This window comes from Marmota marmota, unplaced genomic scaffold (assembly GCF_001458135.2).
Source record: "Marmota marmota marmota unplaced genomic scaffold, marMar, whole genome shotgun sequence".
Classification (NCBI taxonomy): domain Eukaryota; kingdom Metazoa; phylum Chordata; class Mammalia; order Rodentia; family Sciuridae; genus Marmota; species Marmota marmota.
The window spans coordinates 5,096,817-5,120,198 of NW_026000048.1; the positions used below are offsets into that span (position 1 = coordinate 5,096,817).

The following is a 23,382-nucleotide window of genomic DNA, read 5'->3' on the forward strand; positions in this document are numbered from 1 at the left end:
GGTGTAGAGGGGTGGATAGAGGAGGATCCCAGGCAGGCTGTTAGCCAAAAGTAGCCTGGGGATGGCTCTGGGCTTGGAAAGTGCCTGGGAATCTTGGGGTCCCCTTCCCCAACATCCATTCTAAGCTTCAGCCACGTTGCTAGGAAACCAGAGGAGACGCCACGTGTGGGAGCAGAGAAGCGCACCTGAGCACGGGTTGTCAGGCCCATAGGAGGCGGGCAGCACCGCCAGCCAATCAGAGAACCCTTTGGCCCATTGGCCCTGCTGCCTCAGCGCCGCCAACCAATCGGGGCGCAGATTTCAGCCCGTCGCAGCTCCAGCCAATCAGGGAGTTCTCCGCGCCTCACTCCTGTCGCCTCTGGTCGCGGCCGCGGAGACTCGCCGGGGCCGGTCCAAGGCGAAGGTCTGGAATCGCGGCGGGAACCATGGAGAAGGTCCCCGCAGTGGGAACCATAGCGAAGATCCCCGCAGTGGGCCTGGGCACCTGGAAGGTGAGGCGGCCTGGCGGGCCGGAGGGGCGGCCCGAGACGAGGCTCCAGACTCCTCCAGGCCCCTCCAGGCCCGCTGTCCTCTCCGCTGGGGTCTGGCGGTCCTGCGGCATCCCGCTGTCATTCGTGCTCCACGGGAGGGGAAGGAAGGGCGGCCTGCCTCCCCTCCCGCCTTCTGAAACCTGATGCAGGGCCTAGGTGCCCGCCTGCTGCGAAATCGGGCGGGCCCAAACTTTCCAAAACAAAATCTTTTTTTTTTTTTTCTTTTAAAATTATAATTGTTCTGATAATTGTTCAAAATAACGGGGTTCGTTATGACAGTTTCATATATTCACAAAAAGTGCGTTGATCATATCCACCCTCCCTACTGCCCTTTCTTTCCTCTTTGTCCCTCCTCCTGTTCTCCTTCCCCTTCCTTAATAGTAGCCTGCTTTATGTTCCTTTTCTCCCCTCCCCTCCCCTCCCTTTCCCTTCCCATCCCCTCCCCTCCCTCCATTCCTTCCTCGTTTGAGAGAAAATATTCAATAATTGTCTTTCTGAGTCTGGTTTATTTTTGTAATGTAGAATTACCCCTTTGTGTAAATGATGGGATATTTTGGCAAACACTTATCTGAAAATGGCGAGTGCAGCTAGGTATTTCAGAATGGTAGGTGAGATCCAGGCCAAGTCAATAATCCTTAAGATGTTATGTTTGGGGAAGCCAAGAGGAGAGGCTGTTAGGCTTGTGTAAGGCAGAAGACTAGAAGACCGGGAAGGTTATCTCTATTGAAAAGATGAGGAAAGTTTAGAATTGCCAACTTGGTTTTAAAAATAAACTTTGGAACTTCAATTTCCCTATCTAGAAACAACCCCCTTAGTGGCTGATAGTACTAGCAGTTTGGACCTTTCCCTGCCTGAACTTTGTAATCCCTGCCTGTGATTTGAAAGACAGCACTGACTACCAATGTGCTCTTAAAAAATAAATTTAGTCCTTGATAAAAAGATGTTCATATGAGAAGTCACATGGGAGTTATTGATTGAGTCAGGTTTAGAATACTCAGCCCCTGCTAGTTCAATGTTTAAATTATTTCTCCCATCTGCCAATCAGCTTTTGAAGGTCAAGGATATGCTTTGTTCATATTGGTTCTCAGCATCTAGCCGGGAGTGTGATATTTGGTAGCCATCCTTGATGGATTAAACTGTTATTTTTAGTAGAACAAGTTGAGAGTATTTCTTTTTTTTCTGTTATGTGAAAGATTTCATGATAAATTGGGATTATTCTTCTTGGAAATTTTCTAGAACTCTGTAAATGGTGGTTTTCTTTTATTTCTAGTGCCTTCATTTCTTTAATAATTATAAAACTTTTCAAATTTTATTTCTTTTTGAGTTAAATTTTTCTGGAGTTTCTTCTATTTGCTGTCATTTTTCCAAATTGTTGGCATATGTTCTTTTAAATCTATTTTATATTCATATCCTGCTTTTCATTCATGTCATTTTATTTTTTAAAATTGATGTTATTTTGACTAATCTTGCCAGAAGTTTTGTCTATCATGTTAAGGTTTTTCAAATAACTGATTTCTAGCTTTTCTGGTCTTCTCTATTACATCTTTGTTTCCAAGTTCATTAACAACATTTTTATTTTTATTTTCTCTTTTCAACTTAAGATGGATGTTTGATTTACTAGCTTTCAGCCACTCTGAATCTATTGCTTGTTAAATGAAGACAATTATACTGCTATACTTTATAGTTGAAGTGCAGAGGATGTTTGTCAATTACCCTTCAACTGAGGATATAAGAATCCCCAGTTTTCTGAGACTGTAAACTTTCTCCCACAATCTTCCCATAGTTCCAGTCCCTTGCCTTGAGAGCTCAATTTGCAGTAACTGCCTTCTTTTCTGAATTTTTCTATTGCTGTGGGATCCAGACTACTTATGTGGATTTGGGTCTATGCTCATTTGTGTGGTAGATTGCCTTTATGTAAGTATGTATCATTTGCTTCTCTATTCTCAGGTGGACAGAGAGAACTGGAGGTTGCATTTCTCTGACTTTGATGGAACACTTCTTTTCTGCTGATTTTGCAGGCTTCTCCAGGAGAAGCTGCTGAGGCAGTGAAGGTGGCCATTGATGCGGGGTACCGGCACTTTGACTGCGCTTACTTATACCACAACGAGAATGAGATAGGAGCAGGAATTCGACACAAGATCAAGGAGGGTGTCGTGAGACGAGAGGACCTGTTTGTTGTCAGTAAGGTAGGCTTTTTAGCTGCAGGGACAGTGGAGTCCCAGCCACTGTACTCTTAGGCAATGGAAGAGCTGAACTTGCCTTGCTTGGAGCACTCACCAGTCTCCTGATGGGAAGAGATGGCTTTGTTTTCTGCTTGAACCAAAACTAACAAGAAGTATCACAGCTTAATAAACATGCTAAGTTATATTGTATGTAGCTTTCTTTGCTTCATATTATGCATTTAATCACTCAGGTAGGAGTGCAGAGATCCCCCAATTGGTAAAACATTCTTTTTTTCTTGTATAATAATTTATCACAATACCAAGATGTCTAAAAACAGAGTTAATAATTTTCCTCTTCCCTGGCCACATTCCAAATTCTGTGTCTTCATCTTTCTGACTGATTCATGTGAACAGTCTTCTGCACTTTCTCTGGCTCATGCAGTGCATGTGCTCATATGCAGGGTATTGGTTTGTTTGCTTTTTCAGGAGCAGAACTACACCAAACACATTATTCTACAGCCTGCTTTTTTTTCACTTATTATTATTAAGTTCTCTTGCTCCATCTTTTTTGCTAACATATATTTTTATTTTTTATTGTGCATTTTATAATTATACATATTAGTATAATTCACTATGCCATATTAATACATGCATATTACATAATTTGAACATTATCATTTCTCAATACCTTCCTTTTTCCTCCCCTCCTCGTAATTCACTTGCTGATCTCTACCGATCTCCCTTCCATTATTATTATTTCATTTAGGTGCATTCTTAAAATTAAAATTGATTGAGTAATAGGCACTTTGGCTCCAGTGGTGAGTAGGACAAAGTTCCAACCTTCATGAACTCTGTCTACACAGAAATTCCCAAGCTCAGAATTACCTGGAGTGATTGGAAAAATGCAGATTCCAAGTTCCCCAGCAGATCTGCTGAATAAGTAGCTCTGGGAGTAGTGCAGGTAAAGAAGATTTGGGATGGAATTGCAAACCAAGGGAGCAGATTGCACATAGACACAGGGAATGCAGATGCAGGAATTTGTAAGAAGCTTGGTGTTTGTAGATTACACAGTGAGAGGTGGCAGGGTGATGAGAAATGAGGCTGGGCCAGGCTGTGAAGATTTTGGTATGCTATTCAAGAAGCCTGTACTTTTTCCTGGAGACAAAGTAAAACCAAGAGGTCTTTAAGTCAGGCAGTGTGTATTATAGGTAACCGATATTTGTGTTGTATGTTGGATATTGTAGAAGCTGAAAGGAGCACGCATTTGAGACAGGCAAGAGACCAGTAAAGAGCAGTGTAGGTGGTAAGTGATGAAGGCCTAAACTTCAGCGAGAGAAGGATGCAGAGGAGGGGAATGAGTGTGAAGGATATTTAAAAAGGTAAGCCTTCTAAACAGTATAGGAGGTAGACTAAGTAGTACAGAATTAATGAATTCCTTTTTTTTTTTTGACCTTGAAGCAAATGTTAAAACCAGGAGACCAGAAGTCATGGGTCCAAGTTCTAGCTGTCATTCAGGAAGTGTGAATATTAGTTGTTCATTCTTCTGAATGAATTCCAAATCTAAACTCCCATAATTCTGAGATTTAGGGAACTCTCTATAGGGAGTTTGCCTTTCTGTTTTACTGAAATACAGTTAAGTTTTATCATTCATTGTTGCTGTCTTAGCTGGGCAGAGGCTAAAGGAGAAGCCTTGGTGTATGCTTGGCCAAGGAAGGAGACTTCTGAATATCAAGGTAGTGAGATGGGTAATGGGATTTCTGAGTCTTGCCCTGTAGTCTGACGATGGGTTACTTCTGAGTGGATCACAGCCAGCAGCAGAAACTTGGGAATTTCAAAAAGTCATAAAAAATGTAATTCTGTCAATATACTTACTGCCTAGAAGCAACTACTGTTAACAATGTGGTGTATTTGCATTTTATTTTTGTCTGTCCCCCAATTTCTGTTAATACACTATACTTGTCATTTGATTTCATTTAATCTCCTTGCTTTTACTTTATCTTATGAATTTTTTTTTTTCACTTGCTATGACAGAGCCTTCAGGTCAGCTTCTGTCACAATTAATAAAAATATAGGAGGAAAAGTAATGAGGAGAAAAGCAATCATAAATTTTCCTACTTCCTAGAAGTGAGATGGAAATATCTACATTAATATAAGGCAACATATGTTAACTCATCTGGTTTAACCCATATGATTATCTACCTTAGTAACGGAGAACCTTGATCATAAAGCCAATTTGTATTGGAAACATAACGTTTGATTGTTACTCCTATCTTTTCTGCCGAACAGCATGGTTTTCTTTTTCTTGTATTGGTTTCAGTCAATCCAAATAACCATCAGCCCTCCCACCAAATGTCTTCTGGTGTCCTGAATGTCCCCTGAGTAGGAGGGAGGTAGCAAAGCCCTGTGTGTAGACTCCTGGGGAATTTTGCTAAGGGTGCTGCCACTGTCCTCTCCTGAGAACCTCCCCTGTTGTATTTGTTGTCATCTCAACTTGAATGTTTTGATCTCCCAGAGAGTAGCTCTGTAGGAATATGGAGCGGATGCTGTGTTGGCTGTGGATGGCAGCTGTGTGACTGTGGTCTCCCTTCTCCCTGTAGCTGTGGTGCACCTATCATGAGCCGTCCTTGGTGAAAATGGCATGCAAAAAGAGTCTGAAGGCCTTGAAGCTGGATTACTTGGATCTGTACCTGATGCACTGGCCAATGGGCTTCCAGGTACTGCTCAGTAAGTGGTTAGACTTATGTGGATGTTTAAAAAAATATCAAGATGGGAGATAGCTGCGAAGTAAACAATTACTTCTCATTAACACAGAAAATGCCTCTAAAATATGGATCAGGCCAGAACTTTCAAAATTTTTAATGCTTAAGGATTAATAAATGGATATGTATTTTCTGCCACTTGCCCTGTGACAATGTTAGTGAGGTAGGATTGTAAATGAACAAGGGTCAGATTACAAAGCAATATCTACAGTTGCTCTAAGGGTAACTCTAGATTTCGAGACTTTAGGGTATCTTTCTCTACCCTTCACTTCCTGTAACCTTTGGATTCTCACTTCATTATCTATCATTGTGATGGTGGTTCTAAGAAAAGGAAAGATCCTAGTAATGGAGTCACAAGAAGACTTAAGACTTGCTCTTAAGACTTGAAGGAGATCCCCATTAATACCCCATTCCTAGCCTGAAGTTATTAAACTTTTAACAATAAGCAGGGAACCAAGATCTTTATTTCTTACCTTGTGAGAAGTGAACAGTGAACAAAGTCAAGGCTGGCATAGACTTTGCTGACCACTCAGTCTTCACAATCCTTGATTTCATCAAAGTGGAGGCTGAGGCCTACAGAACAGAAGTGGTCAAGCTAGGCTAGTACTGCTTAGGACAAGGCCAAGGCTTAGATGGATGTCTCACAACAGAGCTCTTCCCAATATCTGGATTCCCTGTCCCCCTAGTTTCTAATCAGGGAGGATCACAAGCCCCAGTAAGCTCCTTTCTTCTGGTTCTCACAGCCTGGAGAAGAAGATGTCCCTTTGGATCTCAGCGGTGTAGTTATACCTAGTGATACAAGCTTCTTGGAAACATGGGAGGTAAGCTGAGACACCTCCTCTGGCAACATCATCCCTGGTGATACACCTCCAGATAGGAATGGGTATGAGACTTGAACACCTTATGTTCAGACCCTGAGTTGTCTACTTGAGACACAGTGTTTGCAGTGTAAATTAGGAAAGAAGACCTGAAGAACTCGGAGACCTCACATGACTTTCTTATTACCTTTCGCTTATGGTGGCATGTCTCTCTGAAATATTATTTTAGGAATAATTAATACAGACCTCCTTTGTTCCCACCCAAAGTTTACTTATTTTTAATTAGAATTATCACACGTTTGTTTCAGAAAATACAGAACAATATAAAAAATAAAATTCAAAACTCCATGTTCCTGTTACACCATGATAGCCACTAGTAGTACGTTATAGTTCCTTTTAGTTCTCTTTTAAGCATTTTAGGACTCTAATGTTGGCAGCATGGTACAGCTCACAATGGGGAGGTGGGAGAATCGAATGGAGAGAGAGTCAACAAGTACCAAGCCTGTTTTCAGGGTCCAGATTACAGACAGGTCGTGAGGGCCCAAGACAGTGGTGAGGGAAACCAGGGAAGTGGTGGATTTGAGTGTGTGGATGCCAACTGGCAGGCTGGTGCAGGGAGAGCCTGGTAAGATTCCCTGAGGGCTCTAGCAGAGCTGGCCCAGTGTGGGACAGAGCCTGGTCATGTTTGAAGCCCAGGAAGAAAATGCACTTGCTGAATTCAGGGCAGAGCTTAAATTCAGGAGATGACATCTGGAGCCACTAGTATGAGGCTGCAAGGTGAAGCCAGGAGGGAGCCTGAGGTCACCCAGTTAGAGACATGAGGGAAATGATAGGACACCACTGGGCTGAGCACCACTGTCCTCTCCTCTTATGAATAAGTGGAATGTGGAGACGTGCTACCATGTGTCTCAGGTGTCAGGAGCAGTGCCCAGGGGTTCCTGTCCTTCCTGTCACACTGGGGTGCCTCTCTTTAAAGATCTGGGGTAAACTCTAGGTTTTTCATGTAGCACAAGCAAGGTTCTGGTGTTTGCAGCAGCACAGCAGCAATGGTGCACTTAAGCTCATCAGTCACTGTCCTCATGACCTGGTAGGACTTACTCCTGACCATCCACACTGACAGGAAGGCCGTGCACTTCTGAAGAAAGAGGCAGGCTGGCTTGTGGTCAGTGGCAGCTCTTGGCTTCAGGTTGCTCTGCTCGTGAGTTCTTTAAAATGCTAAATGGCTAAGGTGGAATAGGAGAGTGACAGTGCACCATTGTCCTTTAAAAAGATGGTCACATAGGTGAAAAGGAAAGTGGAAAAATGAAACCAACAGGGCCCACATTGCCAAACACCAGATCAACAATTATTGAAGGTAATAGAAATATTAGTACTTAAAATGTGCTGGGTTTGCTCAATGTCAGCATTATCTAAATGCTTTTTTGTACATCATTTCATGTAGCCTTGAAACAACTCTCTGATATGTGTAGACAATATTGTCCTCATTTTGTGACTGAGGAAGTTTAGGCTTATCAAGGTCATGTAATTTTCCCAGTGTCTCCTGCTATTAAGAGATGGAACTGGGGACTGGGGTTGTAGCTCAATGGTAGATCACCTGCCTCACACATGTGAGGCACGGGGTTTGATCCTTAGCACCACATACATACATACATACATACATAAATAAAATAAAGGTATTAAAAGATGGAACTGGGACTAGACCTTACATTCAACAGTGGTTTTGAAGTTTCAAGTAAAATATTTTACAGTTTGGGGTGGATCCAGTTTTAGAAGTCCATGCAGAGTTGGTGAGAGAGGGCGTTTATCAGAAAAATAGACAGAGCTTGTACACACAGCAAAGTCCTTTGTTCTTTTAGGCCATGGAAGACTTGGTGATTAAAGGACTCGTGAAGGACATTGGTGTGTCAAACTTCAATCATGAACAGCTTGAGAGACTTTTGAATAAGCCTGATTTGAAGTTCAAGCCAATAACTAACCAGGTGAGCTGGTAGGAGGATGGGGAGGGCTTAAGTAGGGTAGTTGGCTGCCCAGCTGTTACCTCTGTTTGGCCATGCTGGAAATGGCAGAATGCATGAATCACAAAGGAGGTGTTTTTCTCCCATGGTTGTCAAAATTATAACTTAAGTTAGCAGTTAGGCAATGTCACAGGGTGAGCAGACAAGCGGCTATCTTAAAGCCTTATATGATTGGACAGCGCCATTGACCTGTAGGGTGTGATCTGGAGCTTGATTCTCTATGCACACCTATAGGCATATCCTCGGATGTATTCAGAAGGGGAGGTCCTGGCAGGTCCCTCCTCATCAGAGGAAAGCAACCCTTCCCACTGCCTCTCCTGGCCCTTGCAGACTGGCAGCAAGAAAGGGACAGATGACCCAATATCTTCAGCCCAGCCCCTCAGGCTGCAGAGGTAAAGGTACATATTTTTTTCTTAATGCAGAGAAAAGACTTGGGAGCAAAGGACTATTGTGTTTGCTAATCTGACTGACTGGCTTTGAATGTCCAAAGAGCGTTTTTGCAGCACTTTATTTTCTTAAACTTTTCATTTACATAGACAGAAACGCGCACACCTGTGAGTAGAGCTTGGTACATTTTTTAAACTGAGCATAGCTCCCCAACCTGCATCCAGTATCCCAGCACTCTACACTGCTTCTCCTTTCCACTCTGTATCCCTGTCCTGCAGGGGTAGCCACTGTTCTGATGTCCAGTGACATTGACATTTATAGTTGAGATAGTAACATGCCATCAGTTCTCGTGTCAGGGTTCTTGCCCACAGCGTTGTTTGTCAGTTCCCTCCATGTGCACGTGGGAGTACAGTTTTCCTTCTCATTTCTGTGTAGAATTCCACTGTGCAGATAGTGAACTTACCCATTTTACTGGTGTTGGCCCCTGGGTGGGCACTTAGTAGCTTCCAGTTTGCAAAAATTAAGAATAGAGTATCACTTTCTTCTTTTTCTTTCCTTTTTCTCAATAAATTAGCTTTTTTCTTCAAAAATGTGATATATAACATACATAAAGAAGGTGTGTGAGTCATAAAGAGTATAGCTCCAGGAGTGTTCACTAGTGAACATATTCCAGTGTTCAGCACCCAGAACAAGAAACGTGATCCTCAGCCTTCTGTAAACTCTATGTCCTGTGCTAGTTCCCACCACAAAGAGCAGCCACCTACCTGATTTCTAAGACAGTGCAGCCTTTTCTAAGACCTCACGTGCACACAATCTACTTATATGCATGTCAGCTTCTGTTTTGAGTCAGGATTTTTTCTTGAGCAGCATTTTAAATACCTAAGAATGGTTGTTGCCTTGTCAGGGTTGTGAGCAACCAGGAGCACAATACCAGAAAGTTCTAGAAGGCCACCTTTTCTAAGTTTTCCCAAAAGCTTACCTTGCTGGACACACACGATCCTGAGAGGACAGGCATAGTTCTTTCTAATTCCATCTGAACAAACACTTATTTTAAGTCCACTTATAATCTGGAATGGCCAGGAGAATTCAGAGCATATGGAAGGGACTACAACCCTGCTCTCAAGTTTCTCAAAATGTTCACCAGCATCACCTCTAGTGTGTATTTGTCATATGTAATGCCTTTATTTCATTTATTTATTCAACAAATATTTGCTGAGCACCTTCTCTATGTCTCCATTGCTCTCAGTGTTGGGGTACACCCATGAACGAAACCAGTTGAGACAAAAATCCATATTTTCATGTAACTTAAATCCTGGTGACAACAGACAAAAATAATGAAATATATAGGGTGTGTCAGATAATTGTAGATACTATAGATAAAAATAAAGGACAGGAGAGAGGTAGGAGCCGCAGAATGAAGCAGCTTTTCTCTGAGTGACTGAGGAAGGCCACACCAAGCAGGTGACACTACAGCAAGTGGGTGTTTATGAGGCTGCAGACTTATAGGCCTCTACAGGACCTGGCATCATGGCCCTGGCATGGCCCAGCCTGCTCACATGCAGATGAGGATATTTAGGCCTTGGCCTGGGGCCTGCAGCTAATCAACGGTAACCAAGACACCAGTGTTGGTCTGTCTTTTAGAACTTTCTTAGCATGCTGTTATTTGAATTGTGTGGTATGCTGTGATTCTGTTTATAGATTGAGTGCCATCCATATCTTACTCAGAAGAATTTGATTCGCTTTTGCAAAGCCAAAGATGTGTCTGTGACTGCTTACCGTTCTCTTGGTGGCTCGAGGTAAGGATGAGTCAGTGACTGTGTTATTTGGAGTCCTGGCAGCAATAGATACCACCCTCCCCTTTCATCTGATGGAAGGACTCCCATCAAGAAGGATGGGCAGGATGTGGGGGGTCGCAAAGGGCAGTCACACCTCCCAAGCCCCTGGGCTGGAGATAGGGAACTATTACTGGGAGCTAGAGTCATTTTTCCCTTCTTAATTTACATAACCAGCCTCAAGTGACCCCTTTTGCTGAGCTCCCCAGTAGTAAATCAGTCAGCTACTGACTTCTTTATCTGGACTTTTCACAGACCTCTTACTCATTAGATAATGTTAATTCCATGTGTTATCTTCCCCCTAGCCTTGAATTTGTACTGTGCTCCCTTTATCAGCTACCACCACCCACTTAGCCACCTAAGCCAGAACTATGGAAATCATCTTTCCCATTCCCATGGTCTAATATCCCACCAAGACTTATTGATTATGGTGCCAAGAGAACTCAGATGTCTTTTGATCTCTGTTGTCACCATCTCTACTTGGGTGAAGCAAGGATTCCCTCAGGTTCTATGAGGAGCACCTTAGCTCCTTCCCAGAGCCATCCCATTCCAGTGTACTGCTCAGGAATACTGAAGTAGCTGTTTTCATATAATCATGTCACTTTCCTGCTCAAAAATTCTTCAGGTCTTGGCTGGCCCCTGAGCTGCAGGTGGCCTGGTCTCTGGGTGCCTCTAGCCTCCTCCCTCCCCTTGCTGCCGAACTTTACTGCATCAACCACACGGAACTACCAGTAGTTCCTTGGATAGAAAAGGGTGTTTCTACTCTCTGTGCCTTTGCTTATACTGATCTTTTTACCCACAAATCTATGTTTTCTCAATTTGTGCCCTCCTGTTTCTAAATGAAGTTCAATCCAGCATTATACCTCCTCCAGGAAGCCCTCCTTCACATGGTCCATGCCACCCCATCTTGTCACTATTTTATTCTTACTTTGTCCCACTGGGTAAAGTCCCCTGAATGCAGGGACTGTATCTTATTCATTCTTCTGCTCTCAGAACTTAGCTCAGTGCCTAGATCATATTAGGATCCTGGACAGGCTGAAATTATTTGAATTTTATCATTTGCATGTTTTCCATATGAAATGGGGCATATGTATTTGAACTTGGTAGCAGCCAAGGAATATCTGGAAGGCTGGTCATATATCAAAGCTGAACTTTGGGATAGAAGGGCCTCTGATGGATGAGTGGGAGAGCCAGTAAAGGAGGGGATACAACATGGGTCTTTGGAAAGAAAATTGGGCCATATTTGCTACCTTAGGGACCCTTTGAGGACTCTAACTAGCCCAGTGCTTGAAGCACAGTAACTACTTAATAAATCATAATAAATGGCTCTTGAAAAAATGGTTCCCACAGATGTATCATAGTCTTTCAAAAGTTCTTGTAGTGAAGTTTTCACGTGTTCAGTGTCCACCTTTTCATGGTATTGGAGATGTACTTTTCTGAGATTCTCACCATCACCACAAGATTGCCTGGCAGTGCTGGAGACCTCTGCTAGGTCTGATAGGAGACAGCCGAGGCATTAGAGGGTCTGTATGTCATTGGGCCTGCCACAGCATGGAGAGCCCACTGCATGGTGGTTTTTGTTGCCACCTGGTTCTTGATAAGAAGTTCAAAATGCCATGAAAAAGGGATGATATGTAGATATCACCAAAATGTTTTCCGTGATTTTCTCCAGACAAGTATTTGGGGTGATGTGCTTTTCTTCATCCTTCAAATTTCCAACAGTGAGTGTGTATTGTGATAAGAAAATACTGAACCTTTCATTTGGGGGAAAGGTTTTATTTTAAAGAAAGAAACATCTGTGCTGGCTTACCCTCTGCGCTGTGTCTCTCTAGGGAGGGAACGGACTTGCTGAATAACCCCACGATTCGGAGAATTGCAAATCACTATAACAAGTCATGTGCTCAGGTACTGGGGAGGGCTGTCACACCTGGGAATTACTTTCCCACATCCTCTCCCTCCTGAATTAAAAGGCTTGTCAGTTTCTAGGAAAGGGTTAGCTCACCTGGATGAGTCCAGGACTCATCAGAACTTCCCAGTGTGGAAAGTGAATTGTTGCCTCATAGTCCCATTGATTCAAGCTTGCGCTCCTGCCCGCCCCCCCGCCAGGACTCAGGAGGAGTTCACAGGCAGTCCCCTCTGCCCCACCATCTGCATGGGAAGCTAGTGCAAAAGGGAACAGAAGAGTCCTTTATTACAATGGCTTGTTCTTGCCCTGATTTCTCTGGAGACTGGACACATGTTAAGGAAATCCCATTAAGGTGTGAGCAGGTCCTTGACCTTTCCTTGGGCCAATGGCAGTTACTACAGACGTACCGAGAGAACTGTTTGGAAAATGCCAGTGAGATTTCTCAAGGATTTAGCAGGAAGGAGACTTGTGGACTCTTGCTCTATAGTAAGGCTCAAGCTGTTAGGGAAATGACTTAGGTTTGACTTCATGAGAATACCACTGTGTGATGTCAATTCTCCTCTGCAGATTCTGATCAGGTTTCAGATCCAGAGGAATTTGATAGTGATTCCCAAGTCTACCAACCCAAAGCGGATTCAAGAAAACATCCAGGTAGGTGTTTTCTTTCTTTGATGCTAGAGGGTTTGGGAATTTATATTAGTTAGGGTGGGCTAGCTACCATAACAAACAGGCCCAGCATCCTGTGGTCTTGACACATCTGCTGTCTATTCCTCTGCACTGTCTTGGCAATCAATCTTTCTCTCAGTGACCCAAGGCCCTGGGCTCCTTCCATCTCAGAGCTCCCCTGTCCACCAGAGCTTGGTTTCTTTGCCATGCAGCCCAACATGGGAAGGAGGGAAAAGCATCTGATGGGAGAAATTGGGGGAGGCCAAGACTTTGGAGTGCACCTCACTTCCTTTCACATTCAGTGGACTGACATGATGATGGGGCCACACTGACCCTCAAGGGAGGCTGGATGTTGTCCAGCCACATAGTCATGAGGAGGAGGAAGAAGGTTGGTAGCACCTCATCCATCTGCCACATGGAGGCATGCTCACTGGTCGCAGGAGGGCATGGACCTTGAGTGGTGTTGGTTGAAGGATTTAGCCCTGACTCTCATCTAGAGACTAGAGAGGTAGGAGTGAAAAACCAATGGGTAGGTATCTTTATTTACCAGAATATGTATAAAACATGAAAGACTATGGTTCTTGTAAGGACAGCATTTTGAACCTCAACCAAGAATCACGGAAGTATGTGAAGTTTATTTTTTTACTAGATGTGCCTTCAACCCAGAGCACACTCCATAGCACAGTAGTTAAGATCTCGGACTTAGGATCTGACAGGCCTACTCACCACTTAGCAGCCGTGGGTCCTCTCTAACTTGGTTCCCATCAGGTGCATCTCACAGGATGCTGTAGAGTTAAACATAATGTAAATAGTGATTGGCATAGTGCCTGGGGTAGGAAAGTGCCTGGCATTAGCTGCCAGTCATCATCATGGGAAATCTCTCATGTAGCCCACACTCATTAGTCACGTGAGTACAGTGTAGACCTGTGTGTGCTAGGGGTTGCTAGTTACCTGGATCTGCAGTAGACATAGTTCTCTGCCCAGAGATTGTGTCATTCTTTGGGCTTCCCGTCTCCTGTGTGAGGCACTGCTGGATTCTCGGGGCTCAGTACAACAGCTAGCACAAAGCGTGCATGCCCTGATGTACCCACTGACTGACCTATTTGGGGCAGTGCCGATGCCTTTGGGCTCGCTATGTGTGTCAGGCTGATTGGTTTGGGAACAGCCTCTTTGTTGGCAAGAGTGCATTCTCAGAAGTGGAGGCAGGGTATCCATGAGGATACATTCTCAAGGGGAGACCTTGAGAATGGGGCAGAGAACCTTGCAGTACTCAGTCCTCTCCCGACTAGGCCCTTGCCTGTGGGGCACAGGTTCCCTTTCCCACCTGCCACCTGTGCACTACCCTTCATCCTTCCTGGGGCATCCTGGTTTTAAACAGTTCAAATCTGCTAAAGGTGACCAGCCAACTCTCATACCTGAGGAGTGTGAGAGTTGTAGCAAGTAAAAGTTCTCTCTTGGATGGCTTCTGACAAGCCTCTGGGAACTAGGCCCAGTCTTGGGCCAGAGGTTAGAATTTGGCATACAGTAGCTGACATTGACTCCTACCTGGGCCCAGCTATGGTGCTCTCAGCCCCCACAGGGCAGCCAGGATTGCTGCTGGAAGGTCAGATACTCAAGAAGATCATCCGACTCTCTGAATCTGAGGACCTCCAACTCATGATGGTTCATAGCTGCACAAAGGTTTGGCAGATGCTAGAAGAGCCACACTGCCCTTTAGTTCACCTGTAGTAGCTCTCAGTGCCTTGGATTGGCATGGCCCCTTGTGGCAATGGATTTGACTCTAGGACTTTGGGGCACAGTCAGGGTGCCCTGTTCCTTTGCATTAGGTCAGCCACCCACTGGGGAAGATGCTGTCCCTGGGCCAGCCAGAGACAACCGCCTGACCTTAGGGACTCTCTAAAGCTGTTTCCTTCTCTCCGTAACCCAAACTACTCCACCAGCATATCTGCTCCTCCGATCAGAATTCCCACACTGTGTGTAACCAATTTCTCATGGCTTCAGGATGGTCATCTCCTGGGGTAGAGGCTGGCCTCCCACAGGCCTCTCACCCACCAGGGTATATTGGAATCACTTGCTGGGCCTTCGTGCCCTTCTCTGATCAGCCCCTCCACACTGGTGGGTGACACTCATGAAGCACTGTTGTTGTGGGAGTGGGTCACTGTCATCATCCTCAAGTGTGAATGAGGATGGGAGGGGGCAAGAATACTATTCCAGAAGAAACAAAACAAAACAAAACAAAAAAACAAAAAAAGATTACTCAGAAGAATGGTTCTGTGACACGGATGCTGATAGTGAACAGTTTCAGGGGCAGGTGGCTCCCTAGTTGGTGGGGTTATATGGAACAAATGGCTTCGTCTTTTGCAGGGGAGAAGGTGGGTCAATGGAAAAAACTTTTTGCTGCACCTTTTGACTGTTTCCATATGTTCTTTACTTCCAAAAGATAAAAGCAACATGTGTCCTGTTTTTTCAAGGTTTCCTAAAGTAGCCAAGGGTAAGCCAACTCCAACCAAGGGATTCAAATCAAAGTGCATTTCAGCCAGGTCAGCTGTGATGCAGGGCAAGTTCCAGAGTCCTGATGAAGTATTTGTTTCCCATCCTCTTGTCCCTTGCAGGTGTATTACAGTGCTTTGTAAGTAGTATGCAAATTAAATATGAATGAGCTGAAATTCCTTTAAAAATTTTATTTCCAGGTGTTCGATTTTGAATTAACAGAGAATCACATGGATGAAATCATGAGTCTTAACAGGAACCTTCGATTGGCCACATTCCCCACGTAAATATGCCTCTTTTACTCCTTTGTAAAATAAACAGAGAAATATTCCAATTGGATGGTTGACTCAGAGTTAGTTACAACATAAATTCTAGGTTAATTAACCCTTCTTACCATAATTCTTCCTTGTTTGAAAATGGGCCACCAAATGAACTCAAAGACTAATTTATATCCTAGGACATTAAAAATACATAATTATGTCATTTCAAATGTTTCTCTTAAAAATAATAATTCTTTGTTTCTATTTTTTATTCACTTTTCTGTTTTTCAGAACTGAAAGCCACAAAGATTATCCTTTCCACATAGATTTCTGAGAGAGCATCTCTTCTGGCTGCTGCTCTGCTCACACAAATCGGAAGGTTGGCACCATTGAGCCACCTCTGCAAGGCTCTGCAGTTGCCATAGACCAGCGTTAGCCAGGGATGGGACAACAGAGTGAGTGTCAGGGGATGCTTGCCTGGAGCAGAGCCTGCTTCTCCGAGAAATTCAAAGAACTAAGTGTCATCTAAGTAACGGAAAGAGTGTAGTTCCCTGAGGACTTGGGAACTGTCCAGGGAATCCCCACAGTTCTGAAGGATCATGTAATGCAAGTTAGTCCATGTGGCTTCTAAGCTCTAAAAAAAGACATCCTGCTTCCTAGATGGAGAGGTAGCAGCACACCCTCTATGTGATCTTAAAGCAAAATCCTTACCTGTATGGAAAGGAAACTGGTAAATCTAGAGCTCCATCTTCATCAAAACAGAGATTTTTTTTCTTATTTTAAAATCTAAATTTTAATTTTTAATACTATTTTTAAATAAGGTCTTCTGGTAAGTCAAATTATTCCTGTGGAAACCCCAAATCAGAGAGGAAATATGGCTCCTGCCCCCCATACCCCCTGGTGTAGCCTATCCTCCGGCAGGAAGCGGCCTCCCAGGTGAGCCGAGTGTGAGGCACTGAGTGCTGCCTTGCTCATCCCTCAGAGTATCTGGCCTCGTTCTACACTCAGTTCCATACCAACTCTCTGGGGACCCTAGGGGATAGAACTTCTGTCACTGACCTCAGGCTCCTAGCCAGGGAAGTTAAGAGGAAAGAATATCCATTGTCTGCCCCACAGTGCTCCTTATGGCCTCTCCCCTCTTCACGTGTCTCCACTTCCATCTTAGTATGAGCCTGTCAGCATTTCTGGTGCAAGACTCAGGGTAGGCAGGGTGTGATGTCCCAGCGGCTATAGGAGCTGGATGGGGATGGCTTCCCTCCATGTCTGTTTCCATTCCCATCTTATCCCTATTGGGCCAACTGAGTTAGGAGAGTAGGTTCTGTAGTCAGAAATGGTGACTTTCAAGCTCTATGATACTGAGCAAATGAGTTTGCTTTCCAAAGCCTCAGTTTCTGCATCTGTTCAATAAGAGCAGGCTATTGCTCATACAGATTGTCTCCTAGAGGTAGGAATATCCTGGCTCTGGGCCCCAAGAGAGGGTTTTGCTACAAAAAGACATCTATTACTAATACAACAGCCTCATGTGAGAATAATCATGGCAGAGGTAGAATTTGGGGTCAGTTCTGTATGGATTGACCAAATCTCCAAGGAAAAGTTTAATAAAAAGGCTATCTTTAAAGACCCTGGGGAGTGGAGGGATATTTGGGAGTCTCCTACCACCTGCATATTCTCAGGCAGTGTCTAACTACTCCTTCCCTGCTCCACATCCATGCACTTTAAAAATTTTTCCAGGTCCATGAAAATTTTGACCAAGGCATAAGAGTAGTTATGAAGACAGATAGAACCATTTTATTACCCTAAGCAATAATCAGCCAGGCAAACTTAAAATATAACTGTTAGGTGTTTAGGATGCCATGCAACTGGGCAAAACCCATTCATTGGAAGTTTTTTTTTTTTCTTTTTCCTTTTCCGATCTTAGCTGAAATGCCAAGAGAAAAACTTTTAAGTGGATTTGTGTTTCAATTTGTATTTATTTTAATAGAAGAAAAAAGGAAAGAAAATATAAAACAGAGAAAAAAGATAGAGGTATTATTGGAGTCAATTCTTAACCTGCTCACTGCTTGAAAGCCAATACTTAGGAGAGGAGAATTGGTGCAGAGGAAATCAGGTTTCATCAAGGGCAGCACCTGCCCCCAAAAGACCATTTTAGAGAACCTAGGTATGTCCCAGGGCTTTTATAGGGTATGAAAGGAGGTGCAGCAGTGGGACAACAGGCAGGAAGGCTGTTGGATGGGGTCTTCATCACCGTGGTGTGTCTTTCCTTCTCTCTCTTATTTTTTTCTTTTATTCTTTCTGGCTAGGACACCACAATTGACCTTGACCACCTTAGGCTAGTTTGTTCAGTTATTTACACAAATATGTTACTTTTCTGCAAGTTAAACATCTCAACAGTTTATGGATTGTGTGCTAGTTGATGCTCAGGATTGCAGCATAAGAAAGGGTGTTCTACATTCTGATGTTATCCAAAAGTGCACCCCATGTTCTGGGGTCTGTAAATCTGAAGAAAGATTATTTAGCCAGTAACATCTAGATCATTTAGGTGCAGCTTTTCTTTAGAATTTAGGATGTCAGATAAAGGGAGAATGTTGTGGTTTAGATCTGGAGTGTCCCCAAAAGCTCATGTGTTAGGCATTGTAGCATGTTCAGAGGGCAAATGACTGAATCTCTCCAGTGGATTATAATTTGACTCCACCTACTGGGAGGTGGTGAATACTACTGGCTGGGGCAGTGTGGCCTTGGGGTTTATATCTTCCCCTGGGTGCTTCCTGTCTCTCCACCCATCCCAGCTGCCTTGAGCTGAGCAGATTTCCCCACCACACCCTCTGCCTCACGTCTGCCTTGCAGCCAGCACACCATGGACTGAAATCTCTGAAACCGAAGCCAAAATAAATCTTCCCTTCTCTAAGTTGCTCATGTTAGGTATTTTGATCACAGTGACAAAATGCTGACCAACACAGAGCAGCGGTCCAAGGAGCTAAACATCCTTTACATGTCTGCCCGATAGTTGCAGTGTAAGAATTATCCTTTCCCATGAATTAAAACTGAAAACAATACCTGCATAAGAATGCAAAGAACAGCCACTTGAGGCACTTTCAATTAGGTATTCACATCTTCCTTATATGCTTTAAAATTTTGAGATCCCATTTTGTTTCATATCAATCTCTGGAGAGTAAAGAAAAGTACTTCAAGTCCTGTCACAGAATCATCAATGTTTTGCTTTGACAGATATATCTGGGCACAGGATCTTTGTTTTTTTAACTTGGCAGATAGCCTTTGCCTTAGTTTGTCCAATCTGTGACCAAACTTTCTTTACTTGCATGGAAATTGTCTTGTCCCTGGCAGGTACCCTAGTGTCAACCATGCCTGTCTGTGACCAGGAGACTATCTTCAAAGTGTACAGTCTTTAATAGATGGTGATGGTGACCTTAGTGGCTCTTAATTTGATGTCCCATGTTCACCATTTCGAATACTTATTTTTGCTCTCAGAAGATTTTCAGAAACAAGTAGGGAGAAAAATAGTAAGCTGAATCAATTGTTGATGCACATTACTAACCAAAAATGAAACCAAAATTAAAGTGTTCACAAAAACAAGAAAACTTTTCAATTAGGCATTCAAATTATATATATATATATATTGAACTAGGCACACAGAACCAAAAGAGAACTCACCAGAAGACAAAGACGTACTCAGAATGTGAGTTCTGTGAAATCTGAGTACTCACCCAGATGGTGCCCTTGCACCTGAGAGAGCTTGTCATAAAAGACAGAAGATACCTTTTGTCCCCCAAAGAGAGGCAAAGTCTTTTTCTTAAGGTTACCTTATTTAAAGCCAATGCCAAGGAGTCAACAGGGAGCATCTACCAGGTTTACCAGAAGGAGGGCAGAGCATGACCTGAAATAAGACTCACCAAGCCCAAAAGACCAAGGTGCAGCAATGGAGAAGGCTGAGGCGATTGTCAGAGCCACACTCAGCTCCAGGACCCTCAGAGACCAGGTACCCTCAGAGAACCTCGCCAAAGATTTCACTCCAGACACCAGATATGCCAGCCTAAATGACAGAGTCTCTAAAGAGTAGCAACACACATTGGGAAATGGCAGAGTGCTCTCATGGGAATGCAGTGTGCCCAGCAAACTCTAGATAGACAGACTGGCAGAGCTGTGCAGAGCTGGGCACAGGACTCTGGCTCCAGCAATGCCTCCTTCTCTTTGGTATCGGTTTAAGTTAATCAGGGTACATTTTAGCTTAAAGTCCCTTTTGTCTTAACCAATAGATAGATCCCTCCTTCTGACCCAAATTGTGGGGAACATTTGGTCTTGTTTCCACCCAGGACTGCTCTTCTATCAGTAAGTTCTTCAAAATCTACAGGTGTGTATCTCCAGAATAAAAATTGGTCCTGCTTCTGTAGAAGCAGGTAGTGCTCTTGAGTGAAAAATTTAAATAATAATTATGAAGTCTAATACATGCTAACAAAGACCTTTCTCAATTTTTTTGTGATATGTATCATTTGTTTATTTAATATTTTTCTGCATGTGAATGATTTGTCTTCAAATAAGGATAAAGTTATGGAAATCAGTCTTCCTAATGTCAAGAGCATCCTGTAGCTACAGGAGTCAGAACGCTGTAGTATGGATGGAGGAGTAAACTCATAGATTAAAGGAACAAACAGAACACCCAGCAACAGACCTATACAGTAACTCCAACCAATTTTCACAGAGGTACAGGAACAACTCAAGAAGGAAAGAGCCTTTTCAACAAATTATGCTGGAAAAATTGACCATCCACAGAGGGGAAAATGAACCTTGGCTAACGTGTCATGCCTTTAACACAAAGACTAAGTCAAACTTTAAAGAACCAAGGAGAAAAATTGGGAGGGTATAGGAATAGGGAAGGAATTTTTAGATTTGAAACCAAAATCATCATCCCATAAATGGGAAAATTTATGAATTGGACTTTTTCAAAATAAAAAAAAAATTGTTACAAAACGCTCACAAAAGAAATTAAAGCTTTTACAAATAGATTGTGGTATTTCTTGGCCTCTATAATACCACCTATATGAGGAGATAGCTAATGCCTTGTTAGGGGTTCTTCTTCCTGCCGAGGACTGTGTAAGCCACCTGAGAAATTAAAGTCTAGAATAATTAGTGAAGAACAAAAGACAAAGAGAAAGACATTTTCAAAAGCAGAGTCCTGATAGGTTTGGTCCACGTGGGAGCTGAAGCTAGACAAGGAAAATGGCTCCAGTGATTTATTTGAGAGGGTACAGCAAAGGCAGGGGTAAGGTTTCAAGGATGGAGTCTTGCTTCCTGATGTCTTGTAGTCAGTAGGTTGATTGGCATCTTGGCTGGTCACACCCATCTCAGGCTGTGCAGCTACAGCAGGTCACCCCATCTTGGGTGCTGTGTGGGATATGGCAGAGCAGAATAGGAATTCACAATGTCTCTAGGCAGTCTTACACAGAGGAAATGTCCACTGCAAGTTCTCAGACACCAGAGGTCCCTATTCATTAGGCTGCAATGCCAACAAAGTCCACACACAGCCCACGGATGGCCCTCAACACACATAAGCTAGTTCTTCATAATAAATCAAAAGTAGTTTCTCTGAGCAGGCTTAGAAATATCAAATAAACTAGACACCTCCTCATTCTTAAGGTATTCTCTATTCATCAACCTAAATAACTTTGATACAAACTCCGATTTGGTTAATAATATCAAAAAATGAAAAATAGATAATTTAGGTGATGAAAAAAGGTAAAAGAAGGGTCAGAAGGGCTAAGGAGAGCCAAACTCACTTCTCCTTTGTGTTTTTGGTGGCTCTTATGACCAGCTAAAGCAAGGGAAGAGTCTAAGAAGGCAGAGGTGAATACACTCAGACTAAGCCTGGGAAGGTTGTTCCTTGGCAGCAATGGTGGAGGATAGGCCCCCTCTGTTCCAGGATTGGATTTCTTGGGAGGCTCCTGAGGACCAGACCAGCAGAAGAGACTGGCTATTGTCTATCCCTAGGGGCAGGTCAATCTAGTCTCTCCAAAGAAGCTCCCACCCAACAAAACCCCTGATTAGAAATAAGCCACATCTTAATTCTAAACACTGATAGTGTGCCCTAACCCAGCCCTGGTAAGAGGGGAAGCAGAATCTTATATCAAACAGCTTCAAACTTGAAGTTCTTCAACTGGTAATTCAGAAAGCAACATAAAAACAGGAAAGGGTTAACTACCCCCACCCCTTGCTCTATCAGTATGTAAATCAAGAGGAATTGGAAAGAAAGACTATTGGACATAGATAGTGACCACCCAAACTGGCCAAATATTGATAGTGCCAGTTACCAGTGAGGAGTCCTGCTTCCTCACGTGTTGAAGTATAACATTAAAGCACGCCAAGGCAAGCATATAAAGCAGGGTTTATTTAAAAGGGGTAATACAGATTTCTCCTGGGAGGGAGAGGGGGGCCCATAGCTGGTATCCTAGTATCCTGGTATCACAAGAAGTGAGGTGTTCTGCCTTTTCAAATGTCGTAAGCTTCCTTTAGTCTCCGGCTCTCTTCCCCCTTATCTCTTTCCTTCCTGCTTACATGACTAGGCCCAGGAAATGCTCAGTGGGAAAAGCTGAGAAGCAGATGGACTGGAGGGGTCAAGGTGGTGTGATCCTGGCAGAAAGGGGGCCCAGGGTGCATTAATTAACAACTTTTACAACTCTATAGGGAGGGACAATCCCTAGGTCAGGTAACCTTAGCAACAGATTTGAGCAGGGGCAGGTTATCTAGATAAGGGTGGAGAAAATGCTCTGAAGGCATCAACATTTCAATTCCTCAGGGCTGGTCTCAAACTGGGACTCAAACTGGCCTGTGTTTTCTCAATCCCACCTGATCATCTATCTACACTGCCTCTCTTTAATTCTGGCTTCAATATTTTCACCACTTCAGTGGAGAAGTTTCCTTCAGATTTTGAATTTTAATTTTTTTTTTAAAAATCATTATTTTAATTTATTCTTCTGTGTGTGTTGGGTATGGGGAGAGTATGTGAATCTGGCTGTGCTGATTGGCTCAGGGACATATATACAAACACTTGTCTCTTTTTCTCTCATTTTTAGTATTTATCAATGTAATTATTTTTTTTCCTTGTCAAACAATTTTTCATGTAATTATGTCTTCTTCTGAGGGTTTGAGTTTTGGGGATTGTGTATTTGGATTGGTTTTCTATTACTTTTATTTGTTTACTTCTCTTGTTTTGATAAACCCAGCCTGATTCCCTCATAAAATTGGGAGCCATCTTGCCACAAAGGCATAAAAAGCTAATTTCGGCTTTACTATAAATTACTGCAAATTCTAAACTTACTTGGCATGCCTGTCCATGCCTTGAACTCACCCATGCCTGGCTTTCCCTGACCAGATAACAACCCTCTCTGAGGCTCTAATGACCTTCATAAATTCTGATGTCAGGGCCAGCAAAAATATAAACTATCCTTTGTGTTTTGGTCAGAGTTTTGTTATCTATAACCCTCTTTGTATAACTTTCTGGGCTATAAAGCTGTGCTTCTAGAAAGCTTCTGGGCTGTCTTATTCCTG

General features: G+C 43.2%; 1 protein-coding gene across 5 annotated transcripts; it reads left to right on the plus strand.

The window, feature by feature from the left end:
* The first annotated feature begins 221 nt into the window (after positions 1–221).
* Positions 222–20,841, plus strand: Akr1e2 (aldo-keto reductase family 1 member E2). Of its 5 annotated transcripts, none has more exons than XR_007351079.1 (11): positions 222–491; positions 2,549–2,716; positions 5,290–5,406; positions 6,195–6,272; positions 8,126–8,248; positions 8,519–8,676; positions 10,370–10,467; positions 12,336–12,408; positions 12,977–13,060; positions 15,766–15,848; positions 16,117–20,403. XR_007351079.1 is itself a non-coding variant. In XM_048812610.1 (11 exons), the coding sequence occupies exons 1-10, from the start codon at positions 426–428 to the stop codon at positions 16,157–16,159; spliced, it is 933 nt and encodes a 310-aa protein (XP_048668567.1). In that variant the 5' UTR covers positions 222–425; the 3' UTR covers positions 16,160–16,204; positions 20,416–20,841. The 5 variants fall into 5 exon arrangements, 3 of the variants coding, with proteins under 3 accessions (XP_048668567.1, XP_015350638.1, XP_015350637.1); XM_048812610.1 differs by lacking the exon at positions 8,519–8,676 and adding an exon at positions 20,416–20,841 and having other exon boundaries at positions 16,117–16,204; XM_015495152.2 differs by lacking the exon at positions 8,519–8,676.
* The last annotated feature ends 2,541 nt before the right edge of the window (positions 20,842–23,382 follow it).

Bases quoted from the DNA above. Each gene is read 5' to 3' on its own strand.
- Akr1e2 (XM_048812610.1), top strand. From the start codon at position 426: ATGGAGAAGGTCCCCGCAGTGGGAACCATAGCGAAGATCCCCGCAGTG. The intron at 492-2,548 runs GTGAGGCGGCCT...CTGATTTTGCAG, and splicing joins TGGGCCTGGGCACCTGGAAG to GCTTCTCCAGGAGAAGCTGC. The intron at 10,468-12,335 runs GTAAGGATGAGT...GTGTCTCTCTAG, and splicing joins CGTTCTCTTGGTGGCTCGAG to GGAGGGAACGGACTTGCTGA.